The sequence below is a fragment of the Olea europaea genome, unplaced genomic scaffold (assembly GCF_002742605.1).
Source record: "Olea europaea var. sylvestris unplaced genomic scaffold, O_europaea_v1 scaffold604, whole genome shotgun sequence".
NCBI lineage: Eukaryota > Viridiplantae > Streptophyta > Magnoliopsida > Lamiales > Oleaceae > Olea > Olea europaea.
Genome location: NW_019264389.1, coordinates 286034 through 305037, shown reverse-complemented (window position 1 = coordinate 305037; position 19004 = coordinate 286034). Strand labels below are relative to the sequence as shown.

The window sequence follows — 19004 nt, the reverse complement described above, 5'->3', positions numbered from 1 at the left end:
TATTACTTTTACAACATTTATAATACATTTTATAATAACTTGCAACATACGCTCTACGTTGGCTAGTTCTCTAAAAATATCACTTTTAACTATTCTAAAAAATTCTACAATAAACAGGCAATTAGTGATTTACATAGGCCAATTATTTTAAACCACAACTTGAGTTGCAAGTTCTCCAAAAATATCACTTTTAACTATTCTAAAAAATTCTACAATAAACAGGCAATTAGTGATTTACATAGGCCAATTATTTTAAACCACAACTTGAGTTGCAAGTTCTCCAAAAATATCACTTTTCACAAATTTTATTCAAAAAAATTCTACATCAAACATGCAATTAGTAATTTACACAGACCAATTATTTTAAAATCATGCAATACTACCAGAGAAGGTTTGACACCCTCTCTGACATCACACTCACAATAAGAGAGTAGGGGGAGCATTTTTTGACATTTTTTATTTACGCGGGTCTCACGCGTTTGTGAGTGTAAGTCAACCAAGTGGGCAAACATTTCATGGCAAAAGGGTTTAATCCATTATTTTAACACTATAACTTGAGAACTCAAATTGCAAGCAAAAAATTAAGTCGAGAAAGAAATTATCCCATGAAACCTTATTAAGCTTTTCTATAGATGCAGCTAAACAATAACAAGCTAACATAGCATTTTGCCAAAGGCACAACTTCATACCCCTGTGCCTTACTCCAAAGATATGCATAGTGGAAAAGGAAACAAATTGAAACTTTGTAATTACTCATTTTCCTTAGATTTCATAGCTTGGAAACCTGGTTCTTTAGGAAGGAACTTTGGTTTAGTGTAAACATACAAGTAATCACCAAACACAAACTTGGGGTAAATTGGTTCCACCACCGGTGCAGTACACAATTTATCCTTAATAGTATTAAAAACATGTTTTTGTTCAACTCTCCAATGAAATCTTACACTTTTCTTTACAATCTCATTAAGTGGTGTGGCAATTGTGCTAAAGTCTTTAACAAACACCTATAGAAGCTAGCTAAACCATGAAAGCTTCTTACTTCAGCTTTGCTCTTTGGTGTTGGTAATTCCTTGATAGCTTTGACTTTCTTCTCATCCAATTCAATTCCCTTTACACTAATAACATAACAAAGAAAAAACAAAAATTTTCATGCAAAATAAACACTTTTTAAAGTTAGCATAAAGTTGTTCTTGTCTTATGACCACAAACACACACCTTAAATGTCATATATGTTCATTTAAATTCTTACTATATCAAATTGTCATCGAAGTACACTACTACAAATTTACGTATAAATGCAAGCAAGACATTATTTGTTAAGCTCATATATATGCTAGGTGCATTAATAAGTCCAACTGGCATGACTAACCATTCATATAAATTATACTTAGTTTTGAAAGCAGTTTCCACTCATCACATTCTCTCATCCTAATTTGATGATCTCCACTTTTAAGATCTACTTTACTAAACATGCACGATTCATGTAATTCATCTAATATGTCATATAACCTAGTTATATGATGACGATATTTTATTGTTATGTTGTTGATCACCTGATAGTTTACGCACATCCTCGAAGTTCCATATTTCTTCGACACGAATCATGTACCATTTGCTTACCAATTCTTTAACTTGCCTTTGAAATTCCTTGGTTTTTCAGGATTACTCCGATAACCTGGTCTTTTTGGAATGACAGCTCCAGATGCGAAGTCAATTTGATGCTCAATGCTTCAAATGTGTGGTAACCTACAAGGTATTGTACTTCGGAAACAAGTCTCCAAATTCCTACGACAAAGAAATAGTCAAACTAGAGAGAAGTGTCTTAGATTCCTCAAAATTGAGGAGTAATTCCTTATAAACCAATAAGATCATAGGTTAGTTATCAATTGTTGCTCTCTTCAACTTACCCTCTTTTGCAAAGAAATTTACTTTTGACTTTTCTCTCCTCTCGTAAGACTCTTTTTCTTTACTCTCTTGTGGCTCTACTCTTTTCTTTTTCTCATAATTAGTCATCTCAATTTTTCTCTCTTATTTTCTTGTTGTGAAAGATCAATCTTGTTCTTCCTTTTTCTCTCAATCTTTTTTCTTCCTTACATTTCAATTTGATTTGATCTTCATACGCTTGTATTGATATTAATGACGCAAGAGTAATAGATTTCACATCCTTAGAAAAGCTGTACCTATTTTTGTACCCATCATATTTCACATTCCTATCATATTGCCATGGTCTCCTCAACAAAATGTGCCTGACATGTACAGGAATTACATCACTCATCATTTCACAATAAAACCTCCCAATTGAGAAACTTACTAACACTCGCCTATTCACTTTAACATTTCCACATTCATTCAATCATTGCAATTTATAAGCCTAGAATGTTTTAGTATGGTTATTCCCAATTTCTCAATAAGCGTAGTGCTAGCCACATAGGTGCAACTATCCCATCAATAATCATGCTACATACCTTAGCACCTCGTATGAAATATATTATCCCTTTGTTGCTCCAAGTTATCACTTTGATCTGAGCACTAAGAGCTTGCCTTGTAACCAATAGTTAGCCCACTGCATAATCCATTTTCTCACCTTCACTAGCATCTCCCAATCTTGGCATGTTATCATAATCACCCTTACTATCACTTACCACTTCTCCATTATCTTGCAGAATCATCGTCCTTTTGTTTGGATATTGAGAAGCCATGTGTCTAGTTCCAAGCACCTAAAACATTTGATATCCTGAGAATCCGTCTTGGGTGTAGCTTCGCTAGCAACTTCCTCTTCCCTTTGGTAGCTTAGTCCTACTTTTTGAAACAGCTCCATTACTTTTATTGCTATCCCACTTTGATTTTCGTAAAAAGTTAGAACCCGATGGGTATCTAGCTGCTCCATTCATCTTCAACTGGCTCTCCACCTTCATAACTATATGTAACATATCCTCCAATTTCACGTAATGTTGTAGTTCCACCACATTAGCTATCTTTCTATTTAAATCATTCAAAAATTGGGTCATGGTGGCTTCCCAATCCTCCTCAACATTTACTCTAATCATAACAATCTCAATTTCCTCGTGATAATCCTCTATACTCCTAGATCCTTGATAGAGGCTTTGTAATTTTTAATAAAGATTCCTATATTAACGATTATGGACGAACCTCTTCCTCATGATATCCTTTAATTCTCTCATTGTTTCAATAGGCCTCTCATTAGTTTTCCTTCTAGAGGTTGCTATTTGATCCCACCAAATGATAACATAATCAGTAAACTCAACGACAACAAGTTTTACCTTTCTCTCCTCCGAGTAGTTATAGCTGTGAAATATAAGCTCTACTTTTTCTTCCATTCCAAATATGCCTACAAATCGCTCATTCCTTTGAATGACAAAATGATCATTTTAATATTGTCCATATTCCTATAAACTCCATCTCCAACATAATCTATAGCCCTTCTATCATGCCTATCTCCTCTATTCCTCATCCTTCTTATTTCAGCCCCCACTAATGCATCATCATCAATTCCACTACCCACTTCATTTTCACCACCAGCTTTCATTCTAGGCATTCGCCTTCCATGCCTCATCGCGTTAGAAACTCCTTTAAGTTGTTTCCTACGTAAATTAGCAAGCAATATGTCTTGCCTCTCCATCAATGCCTCTTGCCTATCTATTCTATCTTCCATATCTCCAAATGACCTTTCAAATCGTTGTATCATCTCTTCCATCATGATGACTTACTTCCCGCTTGAAGTAGAGTGTTCCTTATCAGACATCGTAAATTTTAAATAATATTTGCTTCACGTGTGTACATTCGTGTATCACTCAAGCTGGTTTTTTCCCATCTATTAGTCTCAAGAAGTAGGAATTGACACTTGAATGGAACACTAAGAATAAATTCAAAAAGGTGTTTCTTGAATTTGAATTTGACACTTTTGATTTTGGACTTTTTTTTTTCTTTTTTTTTGTAATTACTATATTTTTTCTATAGTTTTTGGATTTTTTTAAATGTGCGATAATTTAACAAGGAGTCCAAAAATTTTTAAAAAGAAATTGATTTGGGCATTAATTTAGCGCACAAACAACTTTTGAATTTGTTTGAAACTTAAATTGGATTGAGTGACTCAAAAGATGAAGAACACAAAGAACGATGATGAAAACTCTAACAAAAAGTAAATGATATAACCTTAATTTTGGATGCCTAAACTCTGATACCAAATGATGCGAACCAACATAATAATTGGAGTTACAGAACCCACGACAATTAGATCAAACCCAAGTATGCTAAGAATCAAAGTTTGGAAAAGCTAGACTTGGTAAATTATTGAATCAAAGATCAAGACAATCATAAACAATATCCTAACCCCGTGATCATAAAACTTACAAACTTTATTATTGTTGAACGCCATAAGGAATTAATCTTTGATAATTTCGAAAATTATTTTAATGAAGAACGAGTTGAAAAAGTAAATATGCGTCGCAATAATCTCTCTCAAATTATGTCCTTTACAATGAAAAGAATGAGTCATATTTATAAGTAACTCTTAAAAGTCCTAATTAAAATGGAATTAAAATCTAAAGATACTAGAAAATACAATAAAAAGATAGGAGATTACCTAAATTTTGAAAAATTCGCATCCAGTTTTGTACTATGCGATCACATAGTTGTAGAGCATGTGGTCGCATAGGACATTCTCTAGCCTTCAGTATGCTCTTAGTATGGAGACATACGGTCACATGCCTTGTTCAACTATGCGGTCGCATAGTTGTATTCATCAGCTCATTTGTCTATTGCTTGAACTAAGTTGATCCATCTTGTTTTTTCTTCTATACCCAATATGAAACTTTTTTTTTGCTCGTTCTAATTGATGTTTCATTCACTGTAACTTGAATAAGTAATTCTATACCTTCTTTTCTCGCGACCTAATTATTGGTCCTTCTTCCATAATCAATCGATCATTGTCATTTCTAGCTCTCGTACCGCAAATCTCATCACTGTAATTGCCAATTTTTTCCAGTTCATCTCTGTATTCCTTCAAGGTTTCCCTATCAATATATGTAATGTGTTATATGATGAACAACAACAAACTAAGCCTTGAATACAAACAAGGCTGACCACATGAAGTGAAATGTATCAATTGATGCAAATTGTGCATATAACTTGAATCCAGGAGTCTTAGTTGGTCATTTATTTTCGTTCTCATCTGAGAGACGAAATTAGACATCCTATCAATCCACATTTTAAAATTTGTCCTCACTTTTCTTTTACACCAATTCATTTAGAAGTTTTACTCACTTTGAATTTTTGAAATTTTCCTCTCTTTCCAATTTGTAGCATTCAGAGGCCACCTTCTCCATGTTGGGAATCTATTTAACATGCGTAGTGAAAAATTAAAATAATTTTTTATTCCCACTAGGAATCTCTTTTGTATTTAAATAGAAATTGTGATAAAAGTGATACTTTTTCACGATATGCAAATTTATTTGCCTTATCTTTGTTCCAACTACTTGGATCTGTCACACACAACTATTCAATTGTTCAACCTCCAACGATAATCTACACAGAGAACAAGATTGCAGGATTATGATTTTCTTCTTGTGCTAACAAGAATAATGAACTCTCTATAGTTTTTGAAAACCCTAGTCTTATTTATATAAGCCCAAACGGGCTTGGCCTGACCTGGTCCAATTTTAATTAACTCATTTAATTAAATTCTGTCCGTGAATTAATTAATCCTAGCATATAAATAAGCAACTCAATTAATTAATTTATCCAACACTTGTTAAATTAATTAATTGACAAATTACAATCTTCAAATTCTCCTTTTGTGTGTGACCCATCAAGTTCTCAATCACGATACCTAACGGCGTGAAATATTATTTTGGTCTAATCAAAACTGATAAATCGAAACACCATTTTAATTTATCATCAATTTACACTCGTCGTCCCAGATTGACATCTAACAATGTGTCAGGGTAATACATGTGACGAAAAATGTCACGTGGCATGACAAAACCAAACCGTTCGTTTACCGTGAGACTATAATCCCTTCGTCAATATGATCCGATCAATTACGATATATAAAAGTGAGCCAATCTTGATTATGAATCATATCTTTCACTCCACTATCAAATCAATAAAAGTCGAAAACTCTTTTTTTACTTATGAGTACACCTTGGTCAAGGGTTTCGTTATCAACTTAATTGAATGAAATGCAGATCATAATCTCTTACTATCTAAGAGTGAGATCATTCACAACCTTTATATGATTCTTGACATACCCGAACGATGTCGTATTAGCGGTCCCTGGCAAAGCAACATCCAACACTGTCAAAACATGATTGTCCTCATATAAGGTACTATGACGATCTCAAGTCAAAGGACCAATCTCACTACCAAACGTTAGAGATTAACCACTGACACTAAAATAGTTATCCATGTGGAATCTCTTGGCGGGTTTTCAATGTTTTGTTCTATAACAAAATATCCACGTGTTCATTTAAGTATTATCATACTTTAGGTTGTGAGATCAGCTACTTACCTTACAAGTAAGAAATGTCCCACATGATAGTCTATCCGTAATAACGATATCCGTATCTCGTTATTACTTACGACGATCAACGATTTAAGATTCAATCATATGTAATTTGTATTTCACAATCACAACTCCTTGTGATTAACAAATTATCAAGATTTGAATCTACAGACTCTATTTAATTTAATTGAATATTAATTAAATAGATCTGTCATACAATGCATCAATTATATAATAAAAGTATTTATATCCAAGATTGATTGAGTTTAGGGCATAACACTTACACTCCACCCTCTCCAGGAGCTCTTCAAGGATTCCATGGTTCACTAACTGCAAAATTTTCCACAAAAATTACAATTTCAGATTCCAAGATGCAAAAATGTGTTCATATTCTTTTACGGACATGCTTTCTACAACGATTATTATGATCAAAGCTTATCAGCTTTCAGCCAGTCACATTGAAGTGGTAATGAATAGTACCTGACAGAATCACCATTCTTCTCAGTAGTTAGCAATTCGAGTAGGAATCACCCGTCAAAGGCTTTCTCGATGTGCCATTTTAGTAGTCCCAACTTTTCATACATTACTTCCGTGAATTTACCTGCCAGATTTTTTAGTTAAGCTTGGTATTTTGATGTAGAAGGTTCCGAGTCAAGTGAGCATTTGTTATATGATCGTAAGCTTATAGCTAACTACCTCTGATGGATTTTAGCCTGTGGCATAAGCCCCGATTCTTGCCGTGTTAATGAACGGAGACACGAAAGAATCCCAATCTTTCGCAGCTATTTGAGCCAAAGTTTTCACCCTTTCCTTACCATCGATTGATAAATCAATATGCAGTAATGGTCATTAATTGAAAAGCGCAAAACAAAGCACAAGAACTGTATCTTTTTTTGAAATGTTGGCACTGATGTGGTGCAGAAGAGGTTTCCTCAGGGCTACAATTTCTTGAATAACCCTATATTTTATATGCTATTTTTTTTAAATAAAAAGTAACATAATTGAAGTTTAGCGCCAATAGAGCGAGGCGATGAATATTACAACCCAATTTTTTTAGGTCAAAAATCAATAGTTGAATTGTCAAAATCAAAGTCAAAGTCAAATAGGAAATAAAATAAAAGAAATTATTTTACTTGGGGGGGTTTTTTATGAAAAAAAATATTTTGAGGGTTTAAGATGGATAAAAATTTAAAGTTTGGATTTATTTTTCTAATTTTGGAAGTTAAGGATTTAATACTTTGTTATACGAAATTTAAAATGATTAAATGTTATATTTTATGGAAGATGAGGGCTTACCTTACAAAAGCCCACTAACTTGACCATTTAAACCCGATTGCCAAATATTCCATAGATATTCCATAGATGAAAATTTAAAGTTTGGATTTATTTTTCTAATTTTGGAAGTTAAGGATTTAATACTTTGTTATACGAAATTTAAAATGATTAAATGTTATATTTTATGGAAGATGAGGGCTTACCTTACAAAAGCCCACTAACTTGACCATTTAAACCCGATTGCCAAATATTCCATAGATATTTTACATACAAAAATAGGGCGAAGGGGCTGGAAAACGGAAGAGAAGGAAAGAGGAAAAAGAAGAAAGAAAAGAAAAGAGAAAGGAAGAAAGAAAGTAAAGGAAAAAGAGGAGGAGAAGAGGGAAGGAAACTAGGTAGTTCAAACTTGTTTCCGTTCTCATTTCTCTTTATTTTCTTCAAGAGGTAAAGAAATAATTTTACGTTAAATTTCTAGGGTTTTAACTTGTCGTATAAATTTCAGATTTAGGAGGATAAGAGTACAAATTGGAGCTCAAGTTTGTTGATTTTTTAATTTCCAATTTTATTTAGGTAAGAATACCAATTTTTGGCAAACCCTAGATTTTAAATGGATGCTTGAGTAAGGATTAATTGTGAAAACGATTATGTTGATGGAATTGTTCACTTGAAAGAATGATTTTATTGAATAAGATGTATATTAAAATTGGGGCAAGTGTGATTCCAAGTTTTCACTAAATGGTAGATGGGATAATCATTTTTATGCTTTGCATGAAGGTTATTTTGAAAAATTGGTTATTTATTAAAAGGACTAGAGGGAGGAATTACCTCCAATTAATAAAGGATAATATGGAAAATTTATTTAAGAATCGAGAAATTTAGTTTAACTATTATATAATTAGAGATAAAAGATTTCTTGATTTGATAGTGGTTAAATTGGTTATCTTGTATCGTATTTCAAGTGGTAACGAGAAGATTGAAAAAGTTGATCGACTTTCATAGCTTGTAGCTAGACTTGTGAGTGAATATAAACTTATTTTTCAGAAATTAGTATTTATCAAATTTATATTAGATCAGAAAATTTATTATTTCATACAGTTGATTTGATAGCGTGATTTTCAAATTAAAGTGAATTTATAATCAGTTGTTTCTTTAAAATTAAATTAAATTCAGTTAAATCTTTTGATTAGCATGTTATATGAATGTTAAATATTTTAGCATATTTAAAGTTATTTTTAAAACTATCAAAAAGTACCCATGTAATTTTACCCTATTCTGCATTAGTGTGAATTTGTTTCCATAGTGTATCATCAGCTATGATGATTTTACCCGCTCTGCACTATGGTGAATGTGTTTCCATAGTGTACAGTCAGAATTGAATAATTGAATAATTTTGCCATGTATATCGGTACTAATCGATACATAAGTAAGGTTATTTCGGATACGTTTTTTATGTAATTTTTCAGTATTATTAGCTTATCAAATTTCAGACTACCGAATTTAGCTTATTTAGTTTTCAGAGTGATGATTTTCAGCTTATAATTCTGTGAAAGGATATTTTCACTTATAATTATTAATATCAAGTTATTTATATTTATTAAACCTTACAGTTACTTATCTAGAATTAAAGATAAAGAATTTTATAATGCAATCATGTTGAATTTTAAAAGTGCTACCAAATTTCAAAATTTCTTAAAGTTTTAATATAACATGAATTTTTAGAAAAAATACATAAATGGAAAAAATATACTCATTGCAAATTATCAACTCATTGAGCTTAGCTCATATATTTTTTCACATTTTTCTTTATCAGATAGCAGTCGAGTTGAACAGTTTTGGAGCCTGTTGATCCATCAAATTGAGCCACACGTCATTAATTGTATGACCTACTTTATCATATTATATAGTACATGTTTCTTGTAGTTTATGTCAGAAAAGGTTATCATGGACTCACTGCATATTTGATATTTTTAGTACATTTGAGGATTGTTGATTGTAAAGTAAGTAAATATCGATTTGTCGGTATTTTATTTTGAATAGTTAGCATTTTGAGAGACTGGAGTATTATATTTTAAATTATATTTACAGGTTTTCTTAAGTTGATTTAAATTTGAGATGGTTTTAGTCCAAATTTCAGATGAAATTTTGTCAAATTTTTTATAAAAATATATCACAAATAAAGCAGGTCAGAGTTACCTTGGTGGTGAGTCCAGCGCTTAGCTGGTATTTATTATCAGTGCACGATACGTGTCGAGTCCATTAGGGTGATTCGGGACGGATCGTGTCAATGAAAATCAATATTGGACGAGAGAGGAACTAATATAACTGATGTCTCACATGAGAAACATTCTCCCTCAGCTGATGCATCTAATCGTCATCATTTTTTAATTAATTCACTAATATTTTTAGTGCATAATTAATTAAGACGGAAAATAAAACATGCACATTAATATTAATATATGTAATGAATTTTTGTTGGCTGTCCCATAACGAACATCAGTTTTAAAATCTTCCATTTTGCCAAACTTCGATGATTTCTAGGCCGCCTTCCTTGAGGAATAGTTTCACAAGAACGAGAGGAACTAAGGTAATATCCGATCTTGTTAGAGTAGTATTGGTACCCAAAGAAAGCAGTCATTAACTATAACTTCTATATGACATGAATCGAATCTTCTTCAAATATTGCGTACCACATTTCCTTCTTTATGCAATTATATGCATACAAATTGTGTTATGTTAATTTTTTTTAATGCTTGACATTCAAATCTCTGCCGACTTCAACTGTTCATTATGTTGATTGTTGACTAAAAATTCTCTTTTATTTCACTCACGTTTAACTTTATTAACACTTGACATGCTTTTCTATGATAATTAATGATCAGATGGAATAAAGTAATTCAAAGATTAATAGGCATAGTTTTAGGGTTAAGGAACAAGACCAGATGTAATAAACAAAGCTATTATTAGCAAACCCTGATATTTAATTTTTTAAATACATATTGTCAACAGCTCTGGGAAAAAGTGTAGTGTAGATAACTAAGACGTCTTTCAAGAATAAAATCTGTAACTAAACAAGCTGCGTTGAACAGATCATTGCGTTCTTGTTAGATGCTGATTTTCGGATTAGTAGGGGCACACTAACTGGTAAGTGGTAACCGATAAACATTATGGTCCCATCAGTAACAAAAAATTGTAAAAATAATAGAAGGAACATTATATGGTACTTTATCTGCATATATTATTATGTCACTTTTACGTTGTAAAACACTTAAATAATAAGGGGCTGTTCTTTTTGTATTTCAATTTTGTAGTTTGAGTTTTGAATTCATTTTGGATTTTGTGTTTTAAGTGCCTGTTTTAAAATTGTTGAAAATACGTTCTTTTTGCCATTTTGGAAAACTATTTCTCAAATGGAACCATTTCCCGTGTTTTCAATTTTTTCAAGATTTGTACTGAAAACACCCAAAACGACAAAAATGTCGTTTTGTGTTTTCTTCACAATTTTTTTTTCGTTTTCGAAACCGGGAAAGAGAACGAGTTTTCATCGTTTTGAAAAATCGAAAACCGAAAACGGCCCGAAAACACCAAAGAGAACACACCCTAAAGCTCTCGTGCTAATTTTTCATCTCTCAGTTTTGCTCATGCAAGGCCACCCTAAAACACCCCAAACATACAAAGAAAGGAAAAAGGAGACATGCATGGAAAATGTACAATAACTCATTTTCCTTACTTAGCTTTCACAGCTTGGAATCTTGGTTCTTTAGGGAGGAACTTTTGTTCAGTATAAACAGACATGTAATCACCAAACACAAACTTGGGGTAAATTGGATCCACCGCCAGTTTGTCAGTTTTCTCAACCAGTTCTTGAGCAGGTTCTATGGTAGCCTTGAGTGATGGATTGTAGAATGAAGCAATTGATCTTCGATTCCCGTCCGTCGATGCAAAAACCCGGTGCCAAACACTCTTGTATCTTCCATTGCTGAGTACTTCAATCTGATCCCCAGTGTTTATGACTACTGCATTTTTCATAGGCTGGACATTAATCCACTCCCCATCTTTCAGAATCTGAAGCCCTTGAACCTCATCATCTTGAAATAATAAGATGACACCTCCGGCGTCGGTGTGTGCCCGGAGGCCGGTCAACTTTTCGGGGTGAGAACATGGCGGATAATGGCTCACCTTGGTGCCGAAGACAGCGTTTTCTTCTTCTTCGGCCCCGTTGAAGGCTTTCTTTATGTACCCTTTTGGTAATCCCAAGTTTTCATCCATTATTTCCATGACTTTAATTGCCAGTTTTTTCAGTTCATGTCGGTATTCCTTCATGGTTTCCCTGTCAATATATGTATGTAAACATGTTATATGACGAACAATGATAAACGAAATTTCGTTCTCAATAAAATTGCAGTTGATGACATGATGTAAAAGTTCGACTAACTAATCAGTAAAATTGATGAAAATTATGCTTACTTGAATCGAGGAGTCTTTGTTGGCCATTCATTTTCATTCTCATCTGAAAGAAGGAAAACATCCTCCCAATCCAAATTTTCCAATTTGTCCTCACTTTTCTTTTCCACCAATTCATTTAGAAGCTTAACAGGCTTTGAATTCTTGAAATTTTCCTCTCTTTCCAACTTGTAGCATTCGGCGGCCACCCTCTTCACCCTCTCCAGGAGCTCCTCAGGGATTCCATGGTTCACTAACTGCAAAATTTCACACAATTTCAGATTTCATAATGCAAAATGTAGCAATAAAATGAATCACAGATCTTCGGCTAATTCGATATTTAAAAATGACATTTAAAAGTGTATTCTTTTTTAAAAAAAGATTTCAACTCTTCGTCGTGTGTTTAGCTTTACGTGACCGCTTTTGGCCCTCGCAGAAGGCTCGATTCCTTTGAGTGTTAATTAACAGTTACCTGAAAGAATCCCCATTCTTCGCAGCAGTGAGCAATTTGAGTCAAGGTTTTGGCCCTCTCCTCACCATCAAGCTTTGAGAAATCAATCACTGGAATAGCCATTAATGTAAAAGAAACAAAGAACAAACACTAAGTAACTCTCCTTAAACTGATGTGGTGCTGAAAAGGTTTCCTCAAGGCTATTTATACAGTGAAAATTTCATAATTTCCCTTCTTGGATGTCAAAGCTGTATTTTTTAATAATTTTAATAATTAAAGCAGCCATTAAAGTAAAGCAATGGACGGTGATGGAAAGAAAGTCAACTAATTAAAAGGTCAATGTTGGATGAGAGAGGAACTAACTGCTATCCCACAACAGAAGCATTCTCCCTCGGTTTATGAATTCATTTCTTGTTTATTCATTGATAAACACCTGGTGCTCATCTTTTTATTATTGTAAATAAAATTTAATGAGTAATTTGATAATATATATACACCTATTAGAACCCGTATAATACAGAATTAAAATTAATATATACTAGAAAAACGATATAATGAGAAACATTTAACATTTACATTCATCAAGATCGTCATAAATAGTGAACAAAATACAAAGCCGGATACAATCAAGCCACGATTTGTTATCGTTATAACTTTGCCGACTTCAACCATTCGTTATGTTGACTCCTAAAAGTTTAATTTATTTCCTCTGTTGACTATTTTTAACACATGACATGTTTTAGGCTTTAGCAAGGTAATTAATGACCTGATGAATAGAGTAATGCACAGATTAGTAGGCATGGCTTGAGGGTTAAGGAAGGAGACTATACACTAATTAATAAAAAAGTTAGCACCTTCAAACCCTATTTTATAATTAAATTAATCCAGATTGTCTCCAGCTCTATTATACACAGTAGAAATGTGTACAGAACTAAGATGTGTTTCAAGAATATGATCTGTAATAAAACAAGCTGATCTGTTGTATATATCGTCGGTTTCTGATTTTATGCTGATTGTCAGATTACTAGGGCACACTAAAAATGGTAACAGGTAATAATGATGGTCTAATCAGTAACATAAGATAAAATGTTGTAATAATGATTGAAGGTACACTACAATGGTACTTGATTTTAATTATCCAATAATGTGAGTTGTTTAAAATCAACATGTGCAGCAAAACTATGAACAAGAGCTGGCGTTGGACCATATTGATAAGGAATTTGATCCTACAATTTTCTTTCGGATAGCATTGTTAACTTGTCAGCTCTCATTGTAAAACAAATGTTCTAATACAAATTATAAATTTCTGAGTTTCTTCATCTCAAACTCATGTTTCATCAGCTTTTATGTGATACACGTAGTTTAAATAATGTGAATTAACAAAGCGCACAAATTAAGAGTTTCCTCTTTTGAATTCTTCTTCAAATTTACCGACTAACATTATTGAGTGAATACGGTCTCTACTAAATATACGTAACACATCAGGTAGTGCAAACAAAATAGTTATGATTGAGATTATAAATAATAGGCCATTGTTTTAATTAATGCATTTAAAGCCACCTTGCATGAATTTCGAGTAACGAAGAACGTTGTTTAGTAATTGAAGTACAATCACAGCGAGGCTGCTAACAATGGTTTTTGATCTTCGACTCATTTCATTAATTTAATATATAATCAATTATCAAAATGTGATCGTGTAGAGTTCATCAGATTGTTGAATGAATGGACAGCATTTACAAATGATAAAGAAATTAAATATTCAACTCTTAGAGGGAACTGGGTCACAAATTAAGGAGCATCTGCATGTGATGTTATGAACTTTAACTTCTTTTAAAGAAGATTTTGCTGCTTTGTCACATGCAGATTGTTGACCCCAAAAAGTGCGCCAACAGATGCCGGTCCCACCCGCGCTTGCGTGGGCGAATGTCCAACACGCTAAGACACGTGGACGGTCTAAAACGAGCGGTTCAAAGGGGCGTGGGAGTAGCCCGACAACGCGGGACGGTGACGTTCGGGATCCGACGGGTTGTTCGTGATCCGATTGTACAATAATTACCAACCGGTGCTCGTAGATATATATGTGAAAGTGTATAAATTCTATTTATATATTGCAAGTAACTGAGAGAGTTGAGTAAATGTAGTCTTTTGTATTGATTCTTGCATTAGCCCTTTGACATTATACAATGGGGGTATTTATAGTGATACATATGGAATGGGGGCCCTTGGATGAAGTGGCACGTGGCCTCATCTCCTTAGTTTTAAACGTCTGTTCTTAGGCATGGGATTTGACTTGCTAGCTTACGGCGCATTTATTGCTTGTGCAGGGCCTCCATGCTAGTGACAAGACTTGACCTTTATGCTTATGACAGACATTCCATCAATCATTCGAATAAGATCTGTGCAGGCGATCTCTTGGGAGAAGTGACCATGGAGGATGTTTCCTTGTGGTTGAGGCTCGCGCATCAACTTCGGGACTTCGTCCTTTCGAGGACCTCAGCTACAACCAAAAGTTCCACGCCTCGGGCCATGGGCCTCGGTTAGAAGCAGTTCGGATATAACCCGCCTCGGCAATGTGGGCCACCTCGGCAGGAATGCCACGTGGATCAGGATGAGTGGGCCACTGGCCCAGGTTGGTAGGACGGGTGTGACAACACACAACAATAGTCCCCCAAGTCCAAGTATAATCATTAATGTAATGCGTGGACTTTAATGGAGTAAAATTTTTTGAACCCCCAAATAATAGTCCACCAAGTCCAAGTATAGATATTTATATTATGGTTGGAGTTAGAGAAGTTTTGCTGTAGGTGTATGATGAAGAAGCCGAGGTGGTTGGGAAACCGAAACCTGTGAGGCTTGAATGCTGAATGGGTGTGAAGAAGCCGAGGTGGTTGGGAAACCGAAACCTGTGAGGCTTGAATGCTGAATGGGTGTGAAGAAGCCGAGGTGGTGTGAGGAACCGAACCTGCGAGACTTGAATGTTGAATGGCGTCTGAAGAAGCCGAGGTGGTTGGGAAACCGAACCTGCGAGGCTTGAATGCTGAATGGGATCTGAAGAAGCCGAGGTGGTTGGGAAATCGAACCTGCGAGGCTTGAATGTTGAATGGCATCTGAAGAAGCCGAGGTGGTTGGGAAACCGAACCTGCGAGGCTTGAATGCTGAATGGGATCTGAAGAAGTCGGGGTGGTTGGGAAACCGAACCTGCGAGGCTTGAATGCTGAATGGGTGTGAAGAAGCCGAGGTGGTGTGAGGAACCGAACCTGCAAGGCTTGAATGCTGAATGGCGTCTGAAGAAGCCGAGGTGGTTGGGAAATCGAACCTACGAGGCTTGAATGCTGAATGGGATCTGAAGAAGCCGAGGTGGTTGGGAAACCGAACCTGCGAGGCTTGAATGCTGAATGGGATCTGAAGAAGCAGAGGTGGTTGGGAAACCGAACCTGCGAGGCTTGAATGCTGAATGGGTGTGAAGAAGCCGAGGTGGTGTGAGGAACCGAACCTGCAAGGCTTGAATGCTGAATGGCATCTGAAGAAGCCGAGGTGGTTGGGAAACCGAACCTGCGAGGCTTGAATGCTGAATGGGTGTGAAGAAGCCGAGGTCCAATGGTAATGATTATGCTTTGGTCTTTGTGCCAATGATTTGATGTTTTGTGCTTGTTTTCGAGGAAAGGTAGCTGAACCGTTACGACTTCCAAGGCGCTGGCGCCGACGAATTAAAAATACAATTATGAGCGCAGCTGGCGTTTCTAGAAGCTGACGCGTTGGAGAGGTGCGTGTGAGGTACGCATAGATAGGAGGCGTAGGATTTCAAAAACTATTTGAATTCAACGCCTCGGATTGGATCTGAAATGGAGGGCTCGGATTGACTGAGATTTGATCTGACGGGTGGGGTTCGTCGTGGACCTTTATAAAAGGCGAGAAAATCCCATTTTCCAGAAATTTTGAACACTTTGCATTCTCAAATTCTCTCAAATCTCCCATTTTCCGACGTCAAGGTTGTCTGCGATTAGATTCCGACCAGTCTCCGTTTGCGTTGAACTCTTTTAGGTATTGTTTGCATAAAAAACCGTTGTTATTGTCTTTGTTCTCAAGAAAAAATGGAGTCCACTTCGGGTAGGGAGCTTGTCACAGTGGCGTCTTTAGATCATGGGGTAGGTCATGGGGGGACGTCCGAGGTGGATAGGTATGCCATGGCCGAGGAGGCTGTGGATTATACCCAGGAGTGGGGGGCTTCTAGAGTGCCCTCAAATATGACGGGGAAGAGGTTGGGGGAACTTAGGGAAAGGTACAGTGTGCCTCATAACATAGAGATGTTAGTCCCCGAACCGAACGAGCGGGCCTGCTATCCGAGGCCCGGCTGCGTGGCCGTGAGTGAATACCTGTTCAAAGCAGGTATGCGTCTTCCTTTGCACCCCTTCTTTAGGGCGGTGCTTAGGAAATTCATGCTGTCGCCGACCCAGGTTCTGCCGAATGGGTGGAGCCAGCTGGTCGGCTCGTACTTCCTGTGGAAGGAAGTTTCACTTGGGGAGGACATGCCTCTTCATGTCTTCATGACCCTGTTCTAGGCCCGGGTAATTGGGAAGGAGTCAAGGGGGTGGTACTACCTAACGCCTTGGGGGGCTCAGGCACCCTTTGTGGTAGGACTTCCTTCCTCTATTAAGGGGTGGAAGGAGTCCTGGTTCTGGGTGCGAGGTAAATGGCAGGCAGTGGAGGGTGACAAAGCCCTGTCATGCACAGTGCCGACCCAGTACTACGAAGCTCGTGAGTCTCCCGACCTCTGCTTGTGTTTTGAAATCAGAATATTTATTCGTCTAACTATTGGAGGTGCGTCTTTGCAGATAGTAGTACGAGGTTCGAACTCAGCAGGGAGGAATTCGAGGTGATTGAAGACATTTACAAGAGGCCGCTGAAGCTTCGGCACTTCGATCACCTGATTGACAGAAGCAGATACTTCTTGGATTTCGAGCTGATGGCATCCAGAGGTATGGGGCCCCAACATTTGATTTTTTATCCTTAATGTTTCTTATGCTGATGCTAATCTAACATATTGTGCAGACAAATTCAAGAAGAGGGAGTACCCAGCTCCGGACATGGCCTCCATTTTGAAGGCCACTTCTACTGCGAAGGCGAGGCCCCTGAAACCTGGGTCCAGTGGAGCAAAGGAGGTCCGAGGCAGGGTTGAGCGCCTGTCCAAGGACTGCACTCCCAGGGCCTCGGAGGAGGCCTCTACTCAGAGGCCAGAGATGCCTAAGGAGCCTCGGGGCAAGGAGAAAGTCTCTAAGGAGACTAAGAAGAGGAAGCTGGTGCACATCTCCAGCTCATCTGGCAAGTTTGGGACTTCAGTGTCCCATAGGGCAGAACAGACTGGAGAGCCGAAGCTTCTCGCTGCAGCCTCTAAGGCCATCAAAATGGAGATGGTAAGAGAGGTGGAAGCTGAAGAGGCCAGAGAAGAGGCTGCAAGGCGAGCTGCAGAAGCCGTCGAAGAGGAGGCGGCGAAGGGGAAGCCGGTTCGGGAGAAGGGGAAGTCTCCAAACTTCCTAGCTGGGAGGGAGGATGAGCTGGCCCTAGCCTTGGTGGAGGCTCTCCCTGAGGAAATTAGAAGTGCCACCGAGAGCTTTTACAAGTTCTGGACGGAGAGGTGGCAGCTTCATGCCTCGTCTTGTGATGCCACCGACCTCACAAGGGCACTGGTGAGCCAAATCGCCCGGACCTTTGGCCTCGCGCTCGAATGCAGGGAGGCATTAAGTGAATTTTAGACAAGGACTCACGCCTCGAAGGGGAAGGCTTCCTCCCTTGCAGAGGAGGTCAAAGTTGCTAAGGCCGAGGCCGAAGAAGCCAAAGCACAGAGGGTTGAAGAAGCGGCGAAGCTCGAGTCTGCTTTGGCCCAAATTGAGGCCCTAAAGATGGAAGTATATGAGTCATAGTGCGAGGTGGCCTCCTTGACGAAGAAGGTGGAGGTCTCCAATGAGCACCAAAAGGTGACTGCTGAGGCTCTTGAACAGGCGAATCTCTCCTTGGCCAGTGCTCGAGATGCCTATCAGTTTCTCGAAGGCCAGGCGAAGTGGTACATGAACGACGCCTCAGTTGCCAGAGAAGAGCCTCGAACTACAGTGGAAGAGGCGGTGAAGGCACATCGCCAATTTCCACACCACAGAGGAGTATAAAAGCTTCAGTGCGTACTGGAGGAACTTCGCCTATGCCGAAGTGCTGGAGAGGGCAGAGGAGCTTTATCCCAACTTGGACCTGGCACAACTTAGGTCCAAATTTGTGGATGAAGTTCCTCAGACCCCAGCTGAGGAGGTGCAAGGTGACGAGGCAGCTGAT

At 37.1% G+C, this 19004-nt stretch overlaps 1 protein-coding gene across 1 annotated transcript; it reads right to left on the bottom strand.

Moving 5' to 3' along the window:
- Positions 1-11461: 11461 nt before the first annotated feature.
- LOC111389646 (1-aminocyclopropane-1-carboxylate oxidase 5-like) lies at positions 11462-12850 on the bottom strand. Its single transcript, XM_023014588.1, has 3 exons — positions 12708-12850; positions 12260-12492; positions 11462-12122 (listed from the first exon to the last, which is right to left on the bottom strand). The coding sequence occupies exons 1-3, from the start codon at positions 12807-12809 to the stop codon at positions 11519-11521; spliced, it is 939 nt and encodes a 312-aa protein (XP_022870356.1). The 5' UTR covers positions 12810-12850; the 3' UTR covers positions 11462-11518.
- Positions 12851-19004: the final 6154 nt, after the last annotated feature.